This window comes from Papio anubis, chromosome 17 (assembly GCF_008728515.1).
Source record: "Papio anubis isolate 15944 chromosome 17, Panubis1.0, whole genome shotgun sequence".
Classification (NCBI taxonomy): Eukaryota; Metazoa; Chordata; class Mammalia; order Primates; family Cercopithecidae; genus Papio; species Papio anubis.
Window position 1 is genome coordinate 33645948 of NC_044992.1, and position 19621 is coordinate 33665568.

A 19621-nucleotide genomic window follows, 5' to 3' on the forward strand; every position below is an offset into this window, starting at 1 on the left:
GACCAAAATGGAGAAACCCCATCTTTACAAAAAATACAAAATTAGCTGGGTGTGGTGGTGCATGCCTGTAATCCCAACTACTTGCGAGACTGAGGCAGAAAAATCACTTGAACCTGGTAGACAGAGGTTGCCGTGAACCGAGATCGTGCCATTGCACTCCAGCCTGGGCAAAAGGAGTGAAACTCCATCTCAAAACAAAAAAAAAAACTGGACACTAAAGCTTGAGTGAGTTTCCCTCTTATTTATACAAGCTACTTGTATATTAGGGTTGAACAAATACATACATATATCATAGCTAATGAGAGCTAGGCTTCTGTCAGAGAAAGGCATTCTAAGTAAGAGGGAAACTCTTACATATTTTTATAAAATACGTAAGTACAGAGCACTGTCAACCAGGGAAATGTATCAGTGTGCCTGGAGAGCAAGTTGTCCTGAAGTCAAGGGGCCTTCACATTTGGGACTCTCCCAGGCCTCACCCTATGTATTTCTCCCTTTAGCTGGCTTATTTGTAACCTTTTGTCATAATGAAACTCTGATCATAAGTGCATTTCTGAGTTCTGTGAGTTGTTCTAGTCAATTATCAAACCTGAGTAGGATAGCAAAAATGCCCAAATTTGTAATCAGCTGGTCAAAAGTGAGGGTTGCCTCAGGATCCCGGAACTTGGAGCTAGTGTCTGGAATGAGGGCAGTCTTGTGGAAAACTTTGCCCATAACCTGTATAGTTTGACCGAACTCCGGGTAGTTGGTATCAGCACTCATTGCACTGAGTCATATGGTAAGTAGAGTCTTTACTGAGGCGCTGCCCAGTCTCCACAGTGACATACCATTCTGCATTCCCATCAGTAGCACATGAAAGTACCAGTTGCATCTCACAAACATTTGGCACTGCCAGAAGTTTTCTAGCCATTCGTTTTGGTTTTTCTTCTAACCAACTGAGCTAACCAGCTATTTTTTAGCCATTCTAATAGGTGTGTAATGGTATTTGTTTTGCTAATATTTTGCCTAGAACTTTTCCATCTATATTCAGAGCGATACTGGTCTGAAATTTTCTGTCTTCATCTGATTTGGTGTCAGAGTAATGCTGACCTCATAAAGTGAGTGTTCTGTTGTTTTCTGGAAAAGAAGGCGTAGATTTGGTGTTATTTATTATTATTATTTTTTATCTCAGCTCACTGCAACCTCCACCTCCCAGGTTCAAGCGATTCTCCTGTCTCAGCATCCCAAGTAGCTGGGATTACAGGCACCTGCCACCACATCCAGCTAATTTTTGTATTTTTAGTAGAGACAAGGTTTCACCATGTTGGCCAGGCTGGTCTTGAACTCCTGACCTCAGGTGATCCACCCACCTTGGCCTCCCAAGTTGCTGGGATTATAGGCATGAGCCACCGTGCCTGGCCTTATTCTTTAACTGTTTAGTAGAATTCACCAGTGTAACCAACTAGAAGGAAACTTTTTTCTTTTTTTGAGACAGAGTTTTGCTCTTGTTGCTCAAGCTGGAGTGCAATAGCGTGATCTCAGCTCATTGCAACCTCCGCGTCCCGGGTGCAAGTGATTCTTCTACCTCAGCCTTCCAAGTAGCTGGGATTACAGGCGTGCGCCACCACACCCAGCTCATATTCTTTATTTTTAGCAGAAATGGGGTTTCACCGTGTTAGCCAGGCTGATCTTGAACTCCTAACCTCAAGTAATCTGCCCGCCTCAGCCTCCCAAAGTGCTGGGATTACAGCTGTGAGCCACCACGCCTGGCCAGGAAACTTCTTTTTCTTAGGTGTGGTGTGGTTGGTATTTACCTTGCTTGGTGTGGTCTGATTTTTTTTCTTTTTTTTTTTTTTGAGACAGAGTTTCGCTCTGTTGCCCAGGCTGGAGTGCAGTGGCGCAATCTCGGCTCACTGCAACGTCTGCCTCCCAGGTTCAAGTGATTCTCCTGCCTCAGCCACCTGAGTAGCTGGGATTACAGGCATGCGCCCCCACGCTCACAAATTTTTTGTATTTTTAGTAGAGAAAGGATTTCACCATGTTGGTCAGGTTGGTCTCGAACTCCTGACCTTGTGATCCGCCGGCCTCAGCCTCCCAAAATGCTGGGATTACAGGCGTGAGCCACCAGGCCCGGTCTTGATTTTGTTTTTTCTTTTGAGACAGAGTCCTGCTCTGTCACCTGGGCTGGAGTGCAGTGGCTCGATCTCAGCTCACTGCGAACTCCACCTCCCAGGTTCACACGATTCTTGTGCCTCAACCTCCCTAGTAGCTGGGATTACAGGCGTGCACCACCATGCTTAGCTAATTTTTGTATTTTTAGTAGAGACAGGGTTTCTCCACGTTGCCCAAGCTGGTTTCAAACTCCTGGCCTCTAGTGATCCACTTGCCTCGGCCTCCTAAAGTGCTAGGATTACAGGTGTGAGCTACTATGCCTAGCCCTTTTTTTTTTTTTTTTTTTTTTTTTTGAGACAAGGTCTTGCTCTGTCACCCAGGCTGGAGAGCAGTGGCACAATCACAGCTCACTGCATCCTCAACCCTCCTGGTCTCAAGCAATCCTCCCACCTCAGCCTCCCGAGTAGCTGGGACTGCAAGCCACACACCATGTCCAGCTAATTTTTTTTTTTTTCAGAGAGAGTCTCACTGCATTGCCCATGCTGGTCTTGAACTCCTAAGTTTAAGCTATCCTCCCACCTCAGCCAAGCAAAGTGCTGGGATTACAGGTGTGACCCACCTCGCCTAGCTTTGCTTGGTGTTCTCTGAGTTTCTTGTATCTGTGGTTTTGTGTCTGTCATTAATTTTGGAAAACTCTAAGCCATTATTTCTTCAAATATTTCTTCTGCTCATTATCTTCTGCCCAAAATTAGCCAGGCGTGGTGGTGCATGCCTGTAATCCTAACTAGTTGGGAGACTGAGGCATTATCTTTCTCTTCTCCTTCTAGGATTCTAATTGTGCATATTTTACACAGATACTGTCCCACAGCTTTTGGATGTTATATTCTGGGTTGATTTTATTTTTCCTTCATTTTTTTCTGTTGTGTTTCAGTTAAGGTAATTTTTGTTAACTTATCTTCAAGTTTTACTGATTTTCTTTTCAGCAGTTTAGAGCCTACTGATTAGCCAACTAAAAGCATTCATCATCTCTGTTGTGGTATTTTTCATGTCTTACGTTTCTATTATTATTTAATTATAGGTTCCATCGCTTTGCTGTAATCACCCATATGATCTTGCATAGTATCCACCATTTTTCTTGACATATTAACTTTTTTTTTTTTTTTTTTTGAGAGAGAGTCTCGCTCTGTCACCCAGGCTGGAGTGCAGTAGTGCGATGTTGGCTCACTGCAACCTCCATCTTCTGGGTTCAAGCGATTCTCCTGCCTCAGCCTCCCAAATAGCTGGGACTACAGGTTTGCACCACCACGCCTGGCTAATTTTTGTTTTTTCAGTAAAGATGGGGTTTCGCCATGTTGACCAGGCTGGACTTGAACTCCAGACCTCAGGCGATCCTCCTGCCTTGGCCTCCCAAAACCTTAATTTTTTAAAGTTCTCTCTCACTTCCAAAATCTGTTACCTGAGTCTGGTTCTGATGATTGTTTCATGTCTTCAGAATGTTTTCTTCGTGGCTTTTCATATAGCTCTATATATTTTGTTAAAAGCGACACATCTCACATAGGACAAGATACTTTGGTGAATAGTGTCTACACCTGAAAGTGAGGAGGCCTTTCCTGCTGCTAAGACCTTTGTTGCAGAGGTTGAATTAGTGTATTATGGCTGGTGGAAAAGTAATTGCGGTTTTTGCATTTTTTAATGGCAAGAACCAAAATTACTTTTGTGCCAACCTAATAGTAGTTAGGAGTTGTGCACGGTTCAAGATTGGATTTGCTGTGATTTTCCTTAGTGGTCTTGAGTTCCTGTGATGATACATTGTATTTCTGATTGGGGTTGGATACCAGAGCACTGTGTTTCTGACCCTGAGTTTCCAGGCTCAGAAGCTTTGTGCTGTGTCTCTGAGAGGGTCTCTCTCTGCTGTCTCTCCGTTGCTCTGCTGTCCTCCTCCTGGAAATACTCTGCTGTTACTTGAAGTGTAACGGGGGCTGGGGAGGGGCTGGTGTTCTTGGATTAAGTTGCAGTTTTAGGCACTGTGTCCTTAGGTTTGGGAGGGTCTCCGTTTACTTGCCCCCTCCCAGCTAATTACTGCCCCAGCCACGCATCCTCCAGATGAGGTGTGTCCTCACCATCACCACCAGTGGTATTTCTGCCCCTCCTCCGGGATGGGGCTTTTCTTCCCTCTGCCACAGTGACTTTTCACCAGTGTCCAGACGGCAACAGTATTTGTGCCCCTTTTCCCTCATAGAATGCTTTTGTTCTGTGAGATGAGAGAAAGCGTAGAGTAAGTTCCTTTACCCATGACCAAGGCCGCTGTATACTTCCCTGGGTGTGTGCATCACAGCTGACACTTCTTAGGGCTCTTTCCAGTGTTTTCTCAGAGCCCCTGGTAGAGATTGTGAAGAAAAAGCCTGGAAGATAGGGCGACTCCCTCAGTTTCTGCAGGCCCCTGAGTCTTCACACTCTTGCAGCCCATATTCTGCCTTCACTAATCATCACTTTTAGGAAGGCTGTTCTTTTCAGTGTCTGTTTACAATGACCCTACCGAAACTAGTGCTAATGTCTTCTCTCCCCTTGCAGGCAACTGCCCCTCTCCGTTTGGGGCCATTTGGTTACTCTGCAACCTCAACTTTCCAATGGATTCGAAAAAAAGTCCTAATTTATAGTTCATCTGGCTTATTTGCATTGTAAGAGTGGAAGAAATGCTCCTTCTAACCCTACATCCCAGAGTGGAAGCTGGAAGTGCTGTGATATATATATATATATATATATATGTAAAATACACATTTTATTGAATGTAAAACATGAGTGTAATTAATTCTAAAATCAGAATTCAGAAAATCATGAGCCATTTTTAATTTTTTATCTAAATTTTTTAATGTTTAAATTATAAAGGTGATGAGAGAAATTTGGGAAATAGAAAACCCCAAGAGCTATTTTCTTTTTTGCATATTCATTTGAATCTTTATGTGGTACTATTTTTAGATTTCTCCTCATTCTACCTCTCATTCTCACATCTACCAATACATGCCTTCATAGTCTAGATTTATAGAAGTTTTAGAACTCTGCCTAGGGATGCTTAAGAGCAGATGATAAGATTAACCACAGTGTAGTTTGGGACATCAACTGTACGGGCTGCTCTCTTTCTAAAATCCTTTTCTCTGGCTGGCATGTTGACCAGGAGTCTCCCCGCTCTGCCGACCCTGCTGGCCACAGTCCTTGCCCGAGACCTTCAGGTCAGTCAGTGTCTCCTGGTGTGCATTTGGGAAAGACTGCTCCATAGGCTCACCTCCCACTGGGTTTCATTTGACCTGGTGAGCCCGTAGCAATTCGTTTGGCTTAACTGGCCACCCCTAATCCTGTAGCTGTCATACTACTCAATGTAATGACTAGCAGGGACAACTTTTTCATCTTTAGTTAAACTCCAGTTACTCATTTGGAAAATGGCTTCTCCAAATGTGTATCATTCTTGACAGTTTTTCACATTTGTTTCCCTGGTCCTAAAGCAAGATTATAAAAATCAAATAGAACCTGTGTGTGAGGGCCCTTGTTTGCACAATGAGGAGAGGACACCCCTCATCTGGAGGTTGCACGACTAGGGCAGCATCCTACAGCTCAGCATAAGAGGCGAGGCAGGCTCAACCAACTGCCCAGGGAAGAGCGCCTCTTCCTAAAGCCAACAGTTGGGGCTCTCAGAAAAGAATGTGACATTTGAAATGTAAATAAGGGATCTTCCATAAGGTTATTCCTAGGCCAAGCAAAGGGAGGTTCCCTAAAGCATAATAGAAAAAGTGTCCTTTACTAATTGCTGTTAAGATGACAGATGGGGCCGGGCATGGTGGCTCACGCCTGTAAATCCCAGCACTTTGGGAGGCCAAGGCAGGCAGATCACTTGAGGTCAGGTGTTCAAGACCAGTCTGGCCAACATGGCAAAACCCGGTCTCTACTAAAAATACAAAAGCCAGGCGTGGTAGCCCGCGCCTGTAATCCCAGCATCTTGGGAGACTGAGGCACAAGAATTGCTTGAACCTGGGAGGCAGAGGTTGCAGTGAGCTGAGATTGCACCACTGCACTCTAGCCAGGGTGACAGAGCAGGACTTTTGTCTCAAAAAAAAAAAAAAAAAAAAAAAAACAGATGGAACCTTGCAATGATAAAGAAAATGATGCACTTTGGGAGGCCAAGGTGGGAGGGTGGATCACCTGAAGTCAGGAGTTCGACACCAGCGTGGCCAACATGGTGAAAACCCCGTCTCTACCATGAGCTGGGCGTGGTGGTGTGCGCCTGTAATCCCAGATACTTGGGAGACTGAGGCAGGAAAATCGCTTGAACCTGGGAGGCGGAGGTTGTGGTGAGCCAAGATCACATCACTCTACTTCAGCCTGGGTGACAGAATGAAACTCCATCTCAAAAGAAGGAAAGGAAAGGAAATGATGCACACTGACAGCAACCGGGGGCGGGTGTGGGGGAAATGCTCAGTTATGCAGCTTGTCAGCACAGACAGTCATTTCTGATAATTTGGTAACTTGGGTTTTCTATGATGTTCAAATGATTTTACCGTACCTAGTAGTTCCCTTCTGTCTTGCTGTGTGCTGCTGCTTCAGAAAGAGGTGTTCCTTTTGATCTAAGTAATACTATATTTTAGGGAATTTTTTCAAATGTAACACTTATTAATCAAAATGTTCTTTTTCTGTAATTCCCTGCTTTAGTAAACCCCTTCAAATATGTCATTCTTTCAAAACTTCACCTTTTATTTTTTCCTCAATTGTTGCTTCATTTGGTTCTATATAAAGTCATGCCAAGGACTAAATGAATTTAGGGAATTAGGAATTGAAGATTTTTGAAACTATGTAAAATTAATTGTAAAGGCCTTACTGGTAGAGAGGAGGAGAACAGTGCAGTGTATTGACAAGGTCGACTTGTTTGTAAGGTCAGTTCCCTCCCTTCAGATGCAGGTGTCGTAAGTGACTTCCCTTCCCCACATTCTCCTTTTTGACTCTATCTCCTTTACTCACCCATCAGCAATCCTTGGGAGGCTTTCCACCACAGCTCACCTGATTATTTCCTTACTTTCTTCTAGCTTGAAACTCAAAGAGGCTATGCGAAAGGGGAAAGCTTGGTTAGATGCAGAATTCTAAGAATGAAGTAGTTGGGAGATTTGATGACCCACCGCTTAGTCCTTGGCAGGTCCAGTTCCTCTTCTCTTTTAGGATTCTAACACCACTCCCTCTCCTCTCATTTCAGCTAATGAAGAGAACATGTATAAGGCTAAATACCTCTCTTCTGGGGTGAAATAATGTTACAGCAGCATTTAGCAAATCTTTTTAAATGTTCCAAGCTTCCAAGCTTAAGAAAACGTCCATCCAAGGATTTTATTTCCCAGTTCTGAAGGAATCTGCACAAATTTAAACACTAAGTAACTTACCTTTCCTTTAAATAAAAAGACAAATGACTAGTGGTTTTAAATTGCTAGGTTTTATTAAGATAATTGGCAAAATTTCAACATACTTCTTACCTGAATGAACAGTTTTAATAAAATATGAAGGATCACTCATGACTACAACTGAACTCAAAAGTGAGCTGTAGAGCAGATCTGTGAATTGATAAATTTACTTGGTAAGAAATAATTCACTTCATTCGCTTCACTCCATAGAGAATTCTTTGCAGAGAAATGTTATGAACAAGAGAACAAAGCCTGTCTCTCACCAAAGAGCACCTAGAGTAAGAGTTTACAATGATGTATCTGGATTATCTACTTCATCAAAGTTTATTTCCTTTTCAAAAACAACTGCTGTGTCAGTCTGGAGTTCCCTGTCCTATTTCATGTTTTCTAATTAGTACAATAAATAGTCTTCAAAATAGAAGATAAAATGCTGCTACGGGAAGTAACAATTGTTTTTCAACACCATACCATTTGTCTGGAAAATCATTGTGTTATAATACTGGCAGTATCTTACTTTGTTTTGCAAGAGACATTTAAGCTATTTGCAGATCAGAATAGAAGAGTGGGCATTTGTCCTTTAACATCACGTGATTTTCAAAGGTGAAAAAAATTTCTTTTGCTAACGTACGATTCAAAGAAAAATGGTATCAAAGTATGGACAAAACTATAGTATTCCCTTTTATAGCCTTGCTTAGTTAAGAATGTTCACTGAGTGAATAAATTAGGTTTAAAAATTAAAACAATAATTTAGATCATTTTCCCACAAAGCCTTAGCAAGGATTTGATGGGGAAGGAAGTACTTGAACCATAGCAGTTTTATCTGTAAACACTGAACTTGGCCATGCATCATTTTCATCTGCCCACTGGATGTTGCACTTCTCATGGCACAGTGTTCAACAGTGGAGTGTGGTTGTCATGAAAATGCAGTATTGACACTATACCACTATAAATGTGGTCAAAATTAGACTCAGTGTTGACATTGACATTGTTGCCATCGTCCTTGGAAAAGGTGTTACTTTCAAGGAGCCTCCTAAATGCAACAGTAACTTTAATCATAATAATTCAAGGACAATGGATGGCACTTCTAGGTAAAGAAAAGGTATATACATAAGAGTTTCTACCCATCCTCTTTAGAACAGACCTAAATGGGATTAGTAGCCCCAGTGTGTGTTGCTGTAATGTTGCCTAACCTCATATCCCTCAGAAGTACACATCTAGAAATTGAACAAAGGAAACCTTTAAATTGGGGACCAAGTCCCTTTGAAACTCACAGTGAATGTACAAGGAGTTTGTAATGACTTCAGTTGGTGACCTGAAGTCTGTTTCCCTAACCAGTACTACACTCTTGTTTGGATTTATTTTACTATTTCCTATTCTAACAAAACTTGTTTAGCAGGCAAACAGATTGATGCAGACCATGTTAAATTGAAAAAGTGATACTGCCACTCTTTAAGGATTGAGTGTAGAACTTTCACCACCACTAAATTACACAATGAATAAAAATACAAAACACATAATTCACAGACTATACCTCAGCATTAACAGTTTATATATATTATATAGATACTTTTATATCTGTCTAATATTTTTACAATCACCAGATACACCATCATTAAATACAAGTTACAGAAATATGTAGATACCATTAGTTAGAGGGTTACTTATTGCTTACGTCAGCAAGCAGCAAATAAGGGCACAGGATTTGAACTGAAGGGAACTACTTCCTATCACCAGTGGCGTTAAGATACAACACTGCATTTCACAAAGCACTGCTTTTTATCTAGTTTGTAGAACCAAGAGCAGCATATATCAGACCAATAACCACTATTTTAGTATGTATTATAGAATTTTAAAGGATTTACCTTACAAATGGTACCTAACTACTCTATAAATATGCATGTTGTGAACAAATGAATAGTTGCTATTTTTTACATTATTGGTTTATAACGACCACACTAGAACTACTTTGCTTTATTTTCTAGAGAGCTAATGGCATGAGAAATGAGTTAACACTGCTGTGTAGTCGGACCTACAAAATCCACACCCTTAAAAATGGGTCTGTGTTTGTCCCAGTTTTACCCAGCCATTTTTTTCCCCACTGAGAAAGCCTAGCATGTGAAACTTTTCCCCTTTACCTTCTTTATTCTGATCAAAAGCATTACCAATAGACAACAATAGACATTTTAAAAAGCTTTTTTTTTTTACTTCACTAAGCACTTTGGACTATAATGTGTACCAATAGTCTGCTGCCTCTGTTTTCTTGTTTTCTTAGATAATTTGATTTGAAACTGACACTGCACCTGATGGGTTAACAAGATCTAGGCTTCAGAAAGTGACAGCTATGAGTGAGGACCATGTGTGGGGCAAAGCCTCAGAATGATGAAGGTTCCAGTGCTATAGTTGGGGCCATGTTGACTCCTTTTCAACCATTTGTCACAGACTTGAGGAGAAGAAGAAATGACTTCAAAATCAAGAGAAAACAAATACTGAAAGTCTCTACTTACATCCAAATTTTTAAAAATAAAATCTGTAGATTAACAATGTGATCATTGCTAAAGTGAAACTGTTTTTGTCTACTTGATATAGCTCTACTGGTACCCAAAATATGCCAGTCATCTATGTCTTTAAAATTCAGGGATTTTAGTTCTGTTATGGGCCTGGGGAGCGTGTCCTATCCTATAAACACATGATTAGGTGGGGGACACTTCTTAGCGAGAGCACTCACCCTTGTGAGTGAGCACTCCAGAGGTGCCACCCGTGGGCATTGGCCGGGCTGGTCTGCAGTTGACTAGGGCAGGGTAACACCAAGACATTTGTGACTCTCAGAGGATCAGAGGCTGCTTCACTGAATGAATGAATCTTGATAGTTTATTTGTTGTCTTTAGTTGACAACATGCTTCTAGCTTGAAACTACAGAAGTAGGAAAAAGACAGTTTCAAAATATCAGATACAATATTGAAATGAGAAGCACGTGTCCTTTCTCTGCGGTCTGAAGCTACATGTAAGCAGGACACTGATGTGTCTTCCAGTTACAACTAAACAGACCTGGCTGTCAGTCATCTGCATTCTCAGTGGCTTCTGGGCTCACTTTAGGCAATACTTTCAGCCTCCTCCATGCCGATTACTTCACTCCCTTGGGGGAAATACTTTTAGAGAAGATAAAAGTAGCATTTCTCATTCTCTAAAATCACTTTTTATTTTATAGTGCTACATGCCTTTGCTGTCTGAACTAAAAAAAGTCAAAATACACAAATGCTTTTGATTTTCTTTGTAAATGGCATTTTGACTCTATAGTGTATTTGTACCTGACATCATCTCCGTTAAATCAGTTTTATTCCTGAGATGAGGGTACAGTGGAAAACATATTAGCATCATAGATTAAAACCAGTTGACAGTGGTCTCCTAAAATGCTAAATAATAAAAATTCCACCAAAAGCACCATAACAGGTTATGAAACTCCCAAGTAACTACAGCCCTAGGAAATATTTTTTAATTAAAAAAAAGTTCATAGTCTTTTATGTTACAGGAAAAAAATCCATAAATCTTTCTGACTATAAACCGCCTCACAAGTCTGAGAATATGACACTTTTACACTGATTTACCACTTTCATTATTGTCAGTTAAAATCCATATGGCTTTTAGTCTTTTACCTACCCAAAAAGGTTAGGGGGCAGGGGGTTCCTTCATAGTGCCCAGGATTTTGAGGGACATTTCCCAACCAAATTTAATTTAGCATTAAATTTTCCATAGACATATTAGGCACATCAGACCAGATTTCAACCACATTGAGATTTCAACACTGTATATCCTGACTGAAATCACTAACTCGAAAGCCTCCACTAGTGACATGAAGGGATGGTGGGAAGGGGGTTGTATATAGGTGTCGAGACACATCACAGGGACCAGTTGTGTAATTTTGCAAGTGAAACTGCCAATACTTTTTTTTAGATTGAAAACACTGTACTTTGAGTTTCCTAGAGATCTATTTACATTGAAGAATTGAGCCATCCATGGATTCATAATGAAGCACATATGATTTAGAAATGTCTACCTTGTTTCTACTCTGATAGTGGTGTTTTTATTGGGGGAGAGCTAGCTAACCTACTTGAAAGAAAAATTACTCTATTTTATAGCTCCAAGGAAGATCTGGGCATGGAATATCATGAGTCTTTCTGAGTTTCCTCATGTTTTCACTGTACCCTTTCCAACTATTTTGCCTCCATGGCAGAGAACTTCTTATCCTATTTCTCTTCCCACTTCCAATAAGTGAGGACAGGCTAGTGCCTATTTTGTGGGAAGGCTCTTGAGCAGAGAGAAATGAATAAAACTTTGGATTAAACCTGAATCTGTGCCACTTCTTTGAGTAGTGGTGGCGTAAATGAGACAATCTAGAAACTCTGTTTCCCAGGAATTTGAACTGTTCATTTTCCAACCCTGAACAGACAAGAGACAAGCTCTCCATTCTGTATATCTGCTCCCCTGTTGAACCCAAATTGAAAGCAGCGGGAAACTCTCCAGCACCACTCCATTCAGGCAATGATGACTGAACTGATTTTTTCTCCATCATTAACTCATTAATAAGATTGGCTTTCTTTGGTGCACCAGGACCAAACATTTCAACTGGTGGCAAAAACTGGGCACTGTGAGGTTTGCTTGCTTCTATTTGTGTGAGATCTAGGTAGCCTGGGTCTTCCAGCACGTTGATTTGGGACCCTGGGCTCAGACTAGTTCTATCAGTGAATGAATCCACACGCCCATCATAGCCTAGATCGGCTGGTGCTGAGCACTGGTGCTGAGGCCAAGGGCGTTTGCACTCTCCATGATTCTCCTTATCATCCCCACCATCTTCTTGCCCTCCTTGAAAAGAGTTCTCTGTCCAATCTGATTCCTCACTAACATTTACAGCTTTGTTCATGTCCCTCAGGAATACCACAATAACCGTGATGTTATCACTTGACCCAGCATCACGAGCTGATGCCACTAACTTGTGGGCAACCATGCTGCTGTCTCCGTTATTCTCTTTCAGGTGGTCGGACACAACTTTCACTGCCTCATCAGGGTTCACGGTGTCATAGAAGCCATCACAGGCCAGAATGAGGTAGTCTTCGGTCCCATCCAGAACAGTGGAGGCAGAATCTGCATCCCCACAGATATATGGCTTATGTTCAGCATCTCCTGCGGGAAGCAGAGTGTGGGAGCATCATCAGCCTTTGCTTTACCTTGCATGCTAAGAATGTTTATGACCAATGCCATGACTCTGATCACAACTTACTGGATTGTGAACTGAATTGACTGGAAAGAATTTATAAAATAGTTTTTGACAAAATACTTAAATTCTCTGGTAATCAGATCTGCTTACTCCTTACTCCCAGTTAAATAATTGCTAAGTTACTGGGCATAAGTTCTTACCTAGCTTAGACTCTGAATCTGCACCTCTGGCTATGATTTAGGCTTAGCTGAGTGTAACAACAATGTCAGATCTAAGTTTGTTGCTGTACTGAAAAATTCAGTACACTATGTAGGAAAACATGGTTGATTTAGTGGATATGTTCTTTTGCAGGTGGTTTTGATTTAGTTGAAATTTGAAAACAAGTCCACATTGAAAGAAACAAACCAAAGCTCTGATCATTCTCTTCATTAAATCATTTTTGTTCTATTCTTGTTTAGAAATCAATAAATAGCTTCATGCTGCGAGCACAAAGGAAGGTTTGAGTTACACGAGATTATATAAATCAAGTCTTAACTCCCTTAAGCCAGGAAAAGTTTTGTGGCTGACCAAGGCCTCACACATGGGAGCTGAATGCAGTTTTCCTGATTCCCAACCCACTTGGCTTTCTATTTTTTAATGGTGCTTTTACCCGTAACTTCTAAAGAACAGACAAAATGTATGACCATTTTTTCTCTTATATTTAGAGATTGCCATATTCTTCATATGGCTCTGATCATCACCCCACTTCTGTCTTTATTGTTATTGTGCATTTCCCCGCTTATTAACAACTGTGAGAATTCAAGGTCTTTCTGGGCCTTTCTGTCTTCCTTTTCTTGCTTAGCTCGTCCTGTCACAGAATGACATCTGAGCTGGTCCTGAAGGGTAAGTTAGTTGTCACCAGGCAGAGAAGTTGTCTCAATTGAGGGAACAGGATAAGCAAAGGCAGAGGTAACTGTTAGGGAGTAATGTGCAGTTGGAGAGTAGGGTGCTTGGGGTAGGAGCGAGACTGCAGACCTTGGGCCCACACTAAACTAAGTTTCTATCACCAGACTACTGAGATAATTGATCATTTAGGATTTTCACATCCACAGCACTTCCAAATCTATTCCTTGTTTACATTGATTACATTCCTTTAGGTACTTTGTGAGAGCATAGCCAAAGGGTCCTTAGCCTATGAGGTAACTAAATAGCTTATGACTACAACAAGGGACTCTCATTCACTTTTTTTTTTTTTTTTGAGGCAGGGTCTTACTCTGTCACCCAGGCCGGAGTGCAGCGGCGCAATCAGGGCTCACTGCAGCCTCAATCTTCCAGGCTCAGGTGATCCACCTACTTCAGCCTCCCAAGTAGCTGGGACTACAGGCGCACACCACCACACCCAGCTAATTTTTCTTTTCTTTCTTTTTTTTTTTTTTTTTGTAGAGATAGGATCACGCTATCTTGCCCAGGCTGGTCTTGAACTCCTGGCCTCAAATGATCCATCTGCCCACCTTGGCCTCCCAAAGTGCTGGAATTACGGGCATGAGCCACCACACCCGGCTCTCATTCACTTCTTTTTTTTTTTTTTTTTTTGAGACAGAGTCTTGCTCTGTTGCCCAGGCTGGAAAGCAGTGGCACAATCTTGGCTCACTGCAGCCTCTGCCTCTCAGGTTCCAGCAGTTCTCCTGCCTCAGCCTCCTGGGTAGCTGGGATTACAGGTGTATACCACCACACCTGGCTAATTTTTGTATTTTTAGTAGAGACGGGGTTTCGCCATATTGGCCAGGCTGGTCTCGAACTCCTGATCTCAGTTGATTTGCCTGCGTTGGCCTCCCAAAGTGCTGGGATTACAGGCGTGAGTCACCGCATCTGGCCTCTCATTCACTTCTTTACAAAAAATAAAAACAAAACAACACAGGGTACTGAGCAATAATTCCTAGAGTAGGGTATCATAAATCATCATTACATAGTATTATAAAAACAAGAACTGAACTCCAGATATTTACAAAGGGCTTTACTGTACAGCAGTGGCATACTGCTTAGTGGTTAACGACACCAGCACTAGAGTCAGACTGCCTGGTCCAAATCCTAGCTCTTCTATTTGTCACCTACACAACTCTCATCAATTACTATCCTTTCCATTGCACTAAAACCAAACTTTTTGACTCAGGGAAGATTAAAATGAAGATAAACTCACTTGAGTGATCTGACTATATATTCATTATTTCTAGTATCTGGTATGGGTTCTCTGACCCAAGAAAGTTGGCCAGGCGCAGTGGCTCACGCCTGTAATCCCAGCACTTTGGGAGGCCAAGGCGGGAGGATACTTGAGGTCGGGAGTCCGAAGCCAGTCTGGCCATCATGGTGAAACCTTGTCTCTACTAAAAATACAAAAATTAGCCAGGCCTGGTGGCGTGCATGTGAAGTCCCAACTACTCAAGAGGCTGAGGCAAGAGAATCGTTTGAACCCAGGAGGCAGAGGTTGCAGTGAGCCCAGATTGCACCACTGCACTCCAGCCTGGACGACAGAGGGAGACTGTCTCAAATAAAAAAAAAAAGTTTCTTTCCAACATTTTACATTTCTGTTTAATCCTCAAATAGGCTAGAAAGCTCATTAGGAACTCCATGGATAACTCTGCTAGAACCAGTGTGGGCACATGCCCTATCCAGCAGGTTGCGTGATTAGATACACAGAGCAACAAACAATTACTTAATATAATTACCTGGGTTAGTATATCTATGAGGTAAGAAATTAGTCTTCGATGTTATAAACGTTCATTTCACTCCTTCCATTCACAAACATATAACCCTCTCATCTTACTCATATCTAGGCTCTTCTCCATTCATTCATTCATTATTTTTATTTTTTTATTTTGAGACGGAGTCTCGCTCTGTCACCCAGGCTGGAATGCAGTGGTGCGATCTCAGCTCACTGCAACCTCCACCTCCTGGATTCAAGCTATTCTCCTGCCTCAGCCTCCCAAGTAGCTGGGATTACAGGCACGCACCACCATGCCCAGCTAATTTTTGTATTTTTAGTAGACACGGGGTTTCACCATGTTGGTCAGGCTGGTCTTGAACTCCTGACCTTGTGATCTGTCCGCCTCGGCCTCCCAAAGTGCTGGGATTAGAGGCATGAGCCACCGTGCCCAGCCCTCATTGATTATTTCTTACAGGAGTCAAGACCATCTTTCCAAGGCCGGGCGCGGTGGCTCAAGCCTGTAATCCCAGCACTTTGGGAGGCCGAGACGGGCGGATCACGAGGTGAGGAGATCGAGACCATCCTGGCTAACACGGTGAAACCCCGTCTCTACTAAAAAAAAATATAAAAAACTAGCCGGGCGAGGTGACGGGCGCCTGTAGTCCCAGCTACTCGGGAGGCTGAGGCAGGAGAATGGCGTAAACCCGGGAGGCGGAGCTTGCAGTGAGCCGAGATCGCGCCACTGCACTCCAGCCTGGGCGACAGAGCAAGACTCCGTCTCAAAAAAAAAAAAAAAAGAAGACCATCTTTCCCAAGCATGCTTTTGATTTAGTCAACTTCGCTTCTATGCTATGGTGCCTCCATAGCCTGTTAGAGCTCATCAAAACTCAATCTATTTAAGCAGAAAATGCAAAAATTTAAAAGAGATATTTAAAAATAAATAAATAAAATCCAACATGGATTCAGTGTCCTTCATCAATTTACTAAAGTTCCCATCCCCTACTCTACCTGACTATATGATTATCATCATTATTATTTTCTGAATTCCACCTCTAAAAATAAATGTGATCTGAGTCACACTGTTCCCAAAAATCTTGTTTTAGTGCTTCAATTAAAAGACTACTGCAACTGTTAGTTTGGAACAGAACATACAAAGATTTGCACAGAGAAAATGTTGCCAAAGTTCTGGCTTTTCACCTGCTCTACTGTTGGCTGTCACATTCATGACATTTCGCCCCCAAATTTGGTAGGAGGGCATGAATATCCATTTCATGGTAGAAATGGCAACATCCTTTTGTCTTCAGCCTCCTCTCTCCATATGTTAGGAAACATATCATGCTTCTGTCAACTTTGGATCATAAGTCTGAAGGGCTCATGGGGAGAAACTGTTGAAAATCTTTTCATTTTTTAAGTATCATTTCATTCCTGAGTAGAGCTGAACTCTGCCCAGGAGTCCTTTTTCTTGTCCTTTTGCAGCCCCCTATTTTATTCCATGTGGTTTCCAATTCTTTCTCAAATTCTTCAACTTCCTCATCCACTTAAGCTACTGTTTTTTGGCAAATGGCCTAATTTCCTACTTCAAAGACAACTTGATCAGGCTTGAATTTTCTCAATTCCCCTCCCACTCCTGCCACACACTCTCTCTTTGTTTAATCTGTAGCGATTCCCCCATATCAGCTACCATTTTCTCGGGGTAAGCAGTGTCTTTTTCCCGTCCTAACAGTGAGCCTGTGCTGCTGGTCCTGTCTCCCTAGGACTCTAGCTTCTCTACTCTCTCGTCTTCAGTTTCTCCTCTACTTGCTGTCTTCCTTTTCCTACAAACATGCTTAAATCTAAAATCTCCTCATCCTAAAAATAGAAACAATAAAAGGGAACCCTTTCCTGAATCAGCTTTTGCCTTAAACCACCACACTATTTCCTTTCTCCCCTTCACCATCAAACTGCCCAAGAAATTAAATCTACACTTGCTCCTTTATGTTACTGCCTATTCCCGCGTGCCAGATTGTTTGTTGATTAGTAGGTTTTCCCACCTACCAATCTGTCTCATCAGTTAAATTGATACCCTCCTCCATATCCCTTTTTAGCTCTCCTCATCTCTGTAACAAACTCCATGAATGTCTCCCAGCCGCCTGTTTCTACTCTAGCCCAGCTTCCACACAAATATCTTTATAAATACAAATCTGACCCTGTGGCCCCTCTGCATATTCACCTGGTAAAGTCCAGACTACTTAGCCTTGCACATAAGGCCCTTCGCAATCTGGCAACACTGCTAATCTCTTACCACTCCCATCTCTGCTCTAACCTGTACTTGCTGTTTTTCCTAAAACATGCCATGCCCTTTCAAACCCCTGTATATTTATGCTCTCTACCTGTGTAGGGATTTCCTTCCCAGCACATTATCCTCCACATTCAACTCAAAAGTCACTCCATGTATGAAGTCTCCCTTATCCATTCTTAGATTATTTTTTATTATTAAAATAGAGATGAGGTCTCACTATGTTGCCCAGGTTGGTCTCAAAATCCTGGGCTCAAGCATTCCTCCCACCTTGGCCTCCCACAGTGCTGGCTGCCACACCCAGCCTTCTGTCTGAGATTGTCACTTATTAAGGGACATTCTTCCCATCTTTAGTTTTACCTTTTAGAAGAAGAGGCTGGTATCCTCTAGTAAGTTAGTTCTGTAACAAGCATTAAAGATGATCCTCAGTCCTCTGACAAAGACAGGTCAGATCAGGCGAAACAGGTGTTTGAGCTGTCAACCTAATTCACTGGCCACTCAAGCACCCATATAATGATTATTAATGTAAATTGGTTCCACAAATAGTACAGTCCTCTGGTTCAGTGATTTTCAGTCAAGGATAGCATTTGATGGGTGTTGGGTCCTGTTAAATCTACAATGTGCATGATAAAGACTTTTCCCCACCAAGAATAATAATAATAATTCCATAGAAGGGTATATTTTAGAAATGAGAAATTTCCCCTTTTTGGCCTTATTCTAGAGTTCCTAATAAATAACTCCCTCCAGTCTAAGGTCAAGCCAACTCTCAATTTTTCAGGAGGTATTTGTAGACTCTTTTAGCTCTCTATTTCTCTTTCAGCTTTCTGCTCATATTTGGGCCACTTCACAGCTTGCCAGCACCTTCCCAAAGAGTGGGAGGAACTCAAATCAGTGGTGAAAGCTAAATCCTTTCAGATTTTCTTCAGGTTCTGGAATTTTTTGGTGATGATTAAATTTTGAGACTAGATGTGGATTTCAACCAAGTCTAATTACTTCATTTCTTTAGGGAAGCAGAGATTAAAAGCTGCAGTATACATGTAATGTACATATCACCCATATAGATATACATATTGATTTATTCTTTTTTAAAAAAATAGGAAGTGAAGCTAAGCCATGAAGCCTAAAATAATAAACCCAGGGCCCAAAGTGAGACAAAGATAGAAATAGCTTAATTCTTTGAACTAACACCCTTGCATTTTGTCCAGCCAACTTAGCTGTTTAATCTCTATGTTTTAGACTGAGTTTCATTGACTTTCCCCTTCTTTTGAAAAATTTAAGTCCCAGGGATATACGGTTCTTTGAAACCCCAGGGTTATCTGACAAATGACTGTATTCCACATACAGAAAGTAGTTTTCATATAAAAAGCACAATGTTTTTCCTATCAACTTACTCTGTTATTTATGTCATTTTAAAATTCATTGAAATAATTTAGAGGCATAAACAAAATAAATGTGGATAAAATATGGAGAAAGGCTTCCATTCTCTGGAAAATACTGATTTGACCCAAAATGCAGTGAAATAAGAAACACTGTCATTTTTTGTTTTTAAGACAGAATCTTTCTCCCTTGGCCCAGGCTGGAGTGCAGTGGCACAATCTTGGCTCACTGCAGCCTCAAACTCCTGGACTCAAGCAATCCTTCCACCTCAGCCTCCTGTGTACTAGGATTACAGGCACAAGCCACTATGTCCAGCTTTTTTTTTTTGAGATGGAGTCTCGCTGTGTCGCCCAGGCTGGGGTGCAGTGGTGCGATCTCGACTCACTGCACGCTCCGCCTCCCGGGTTCACACCATTCTCCTGCCTCAGCCTCCTGAGCAGCTGGGACTACAGGCGTCCACATTAGCCACCACACCCAGCTAATGTTTTGTATTTTTAGTAGAGATGGGGTTTCACCATGTTAGCCAGGATGGTCTCCATCTCCTGACCTCATGATCTGCC

General features: G+C 41.8%; 2 protein-coding genes across 2 annotated transcripts in view; one reads left to right on the top strand and one right to left on the bottom strand.

Annotated features, from left to right (window-relative positions):
* LOC116271047 (E3 ubiquitin-protein ligase TRIM37-like) overlaps positions 1-10083 on the top strand; it is a 51034-nt gene extending 40951 nt beyond the window's left edge. Inside the window, exon 8 of the mRNA XM_031657513.1 lies at positions 9793-10083. Within this exon, the coding sequence (XP_031513373.1) occupies positions 9793-9796 (4 nt within the window). The 3' untranslated portion in view covers positions 9797-10083. The remainder of the gene's footprint in view (positions 1-9792) is intronic.
* The window catches only part of LOC101021942 (protein phosphatase 1E), a 228908-nt gene continuing 216820 nt past the window's right edge, over positions 7534-19621 (bottom strand). The window contains exon 7 of the mRNA XM_021928247.2: positions 7534-12695. Within this exon, the coding sequence (XP_021783939.1) occupies positions 11638-12695 (1058 nt within the window). The 3' untranslated portion in view covers positions 7534-11637. The remainder of the gene's footprint in view (positions 12696-19621) is intronic.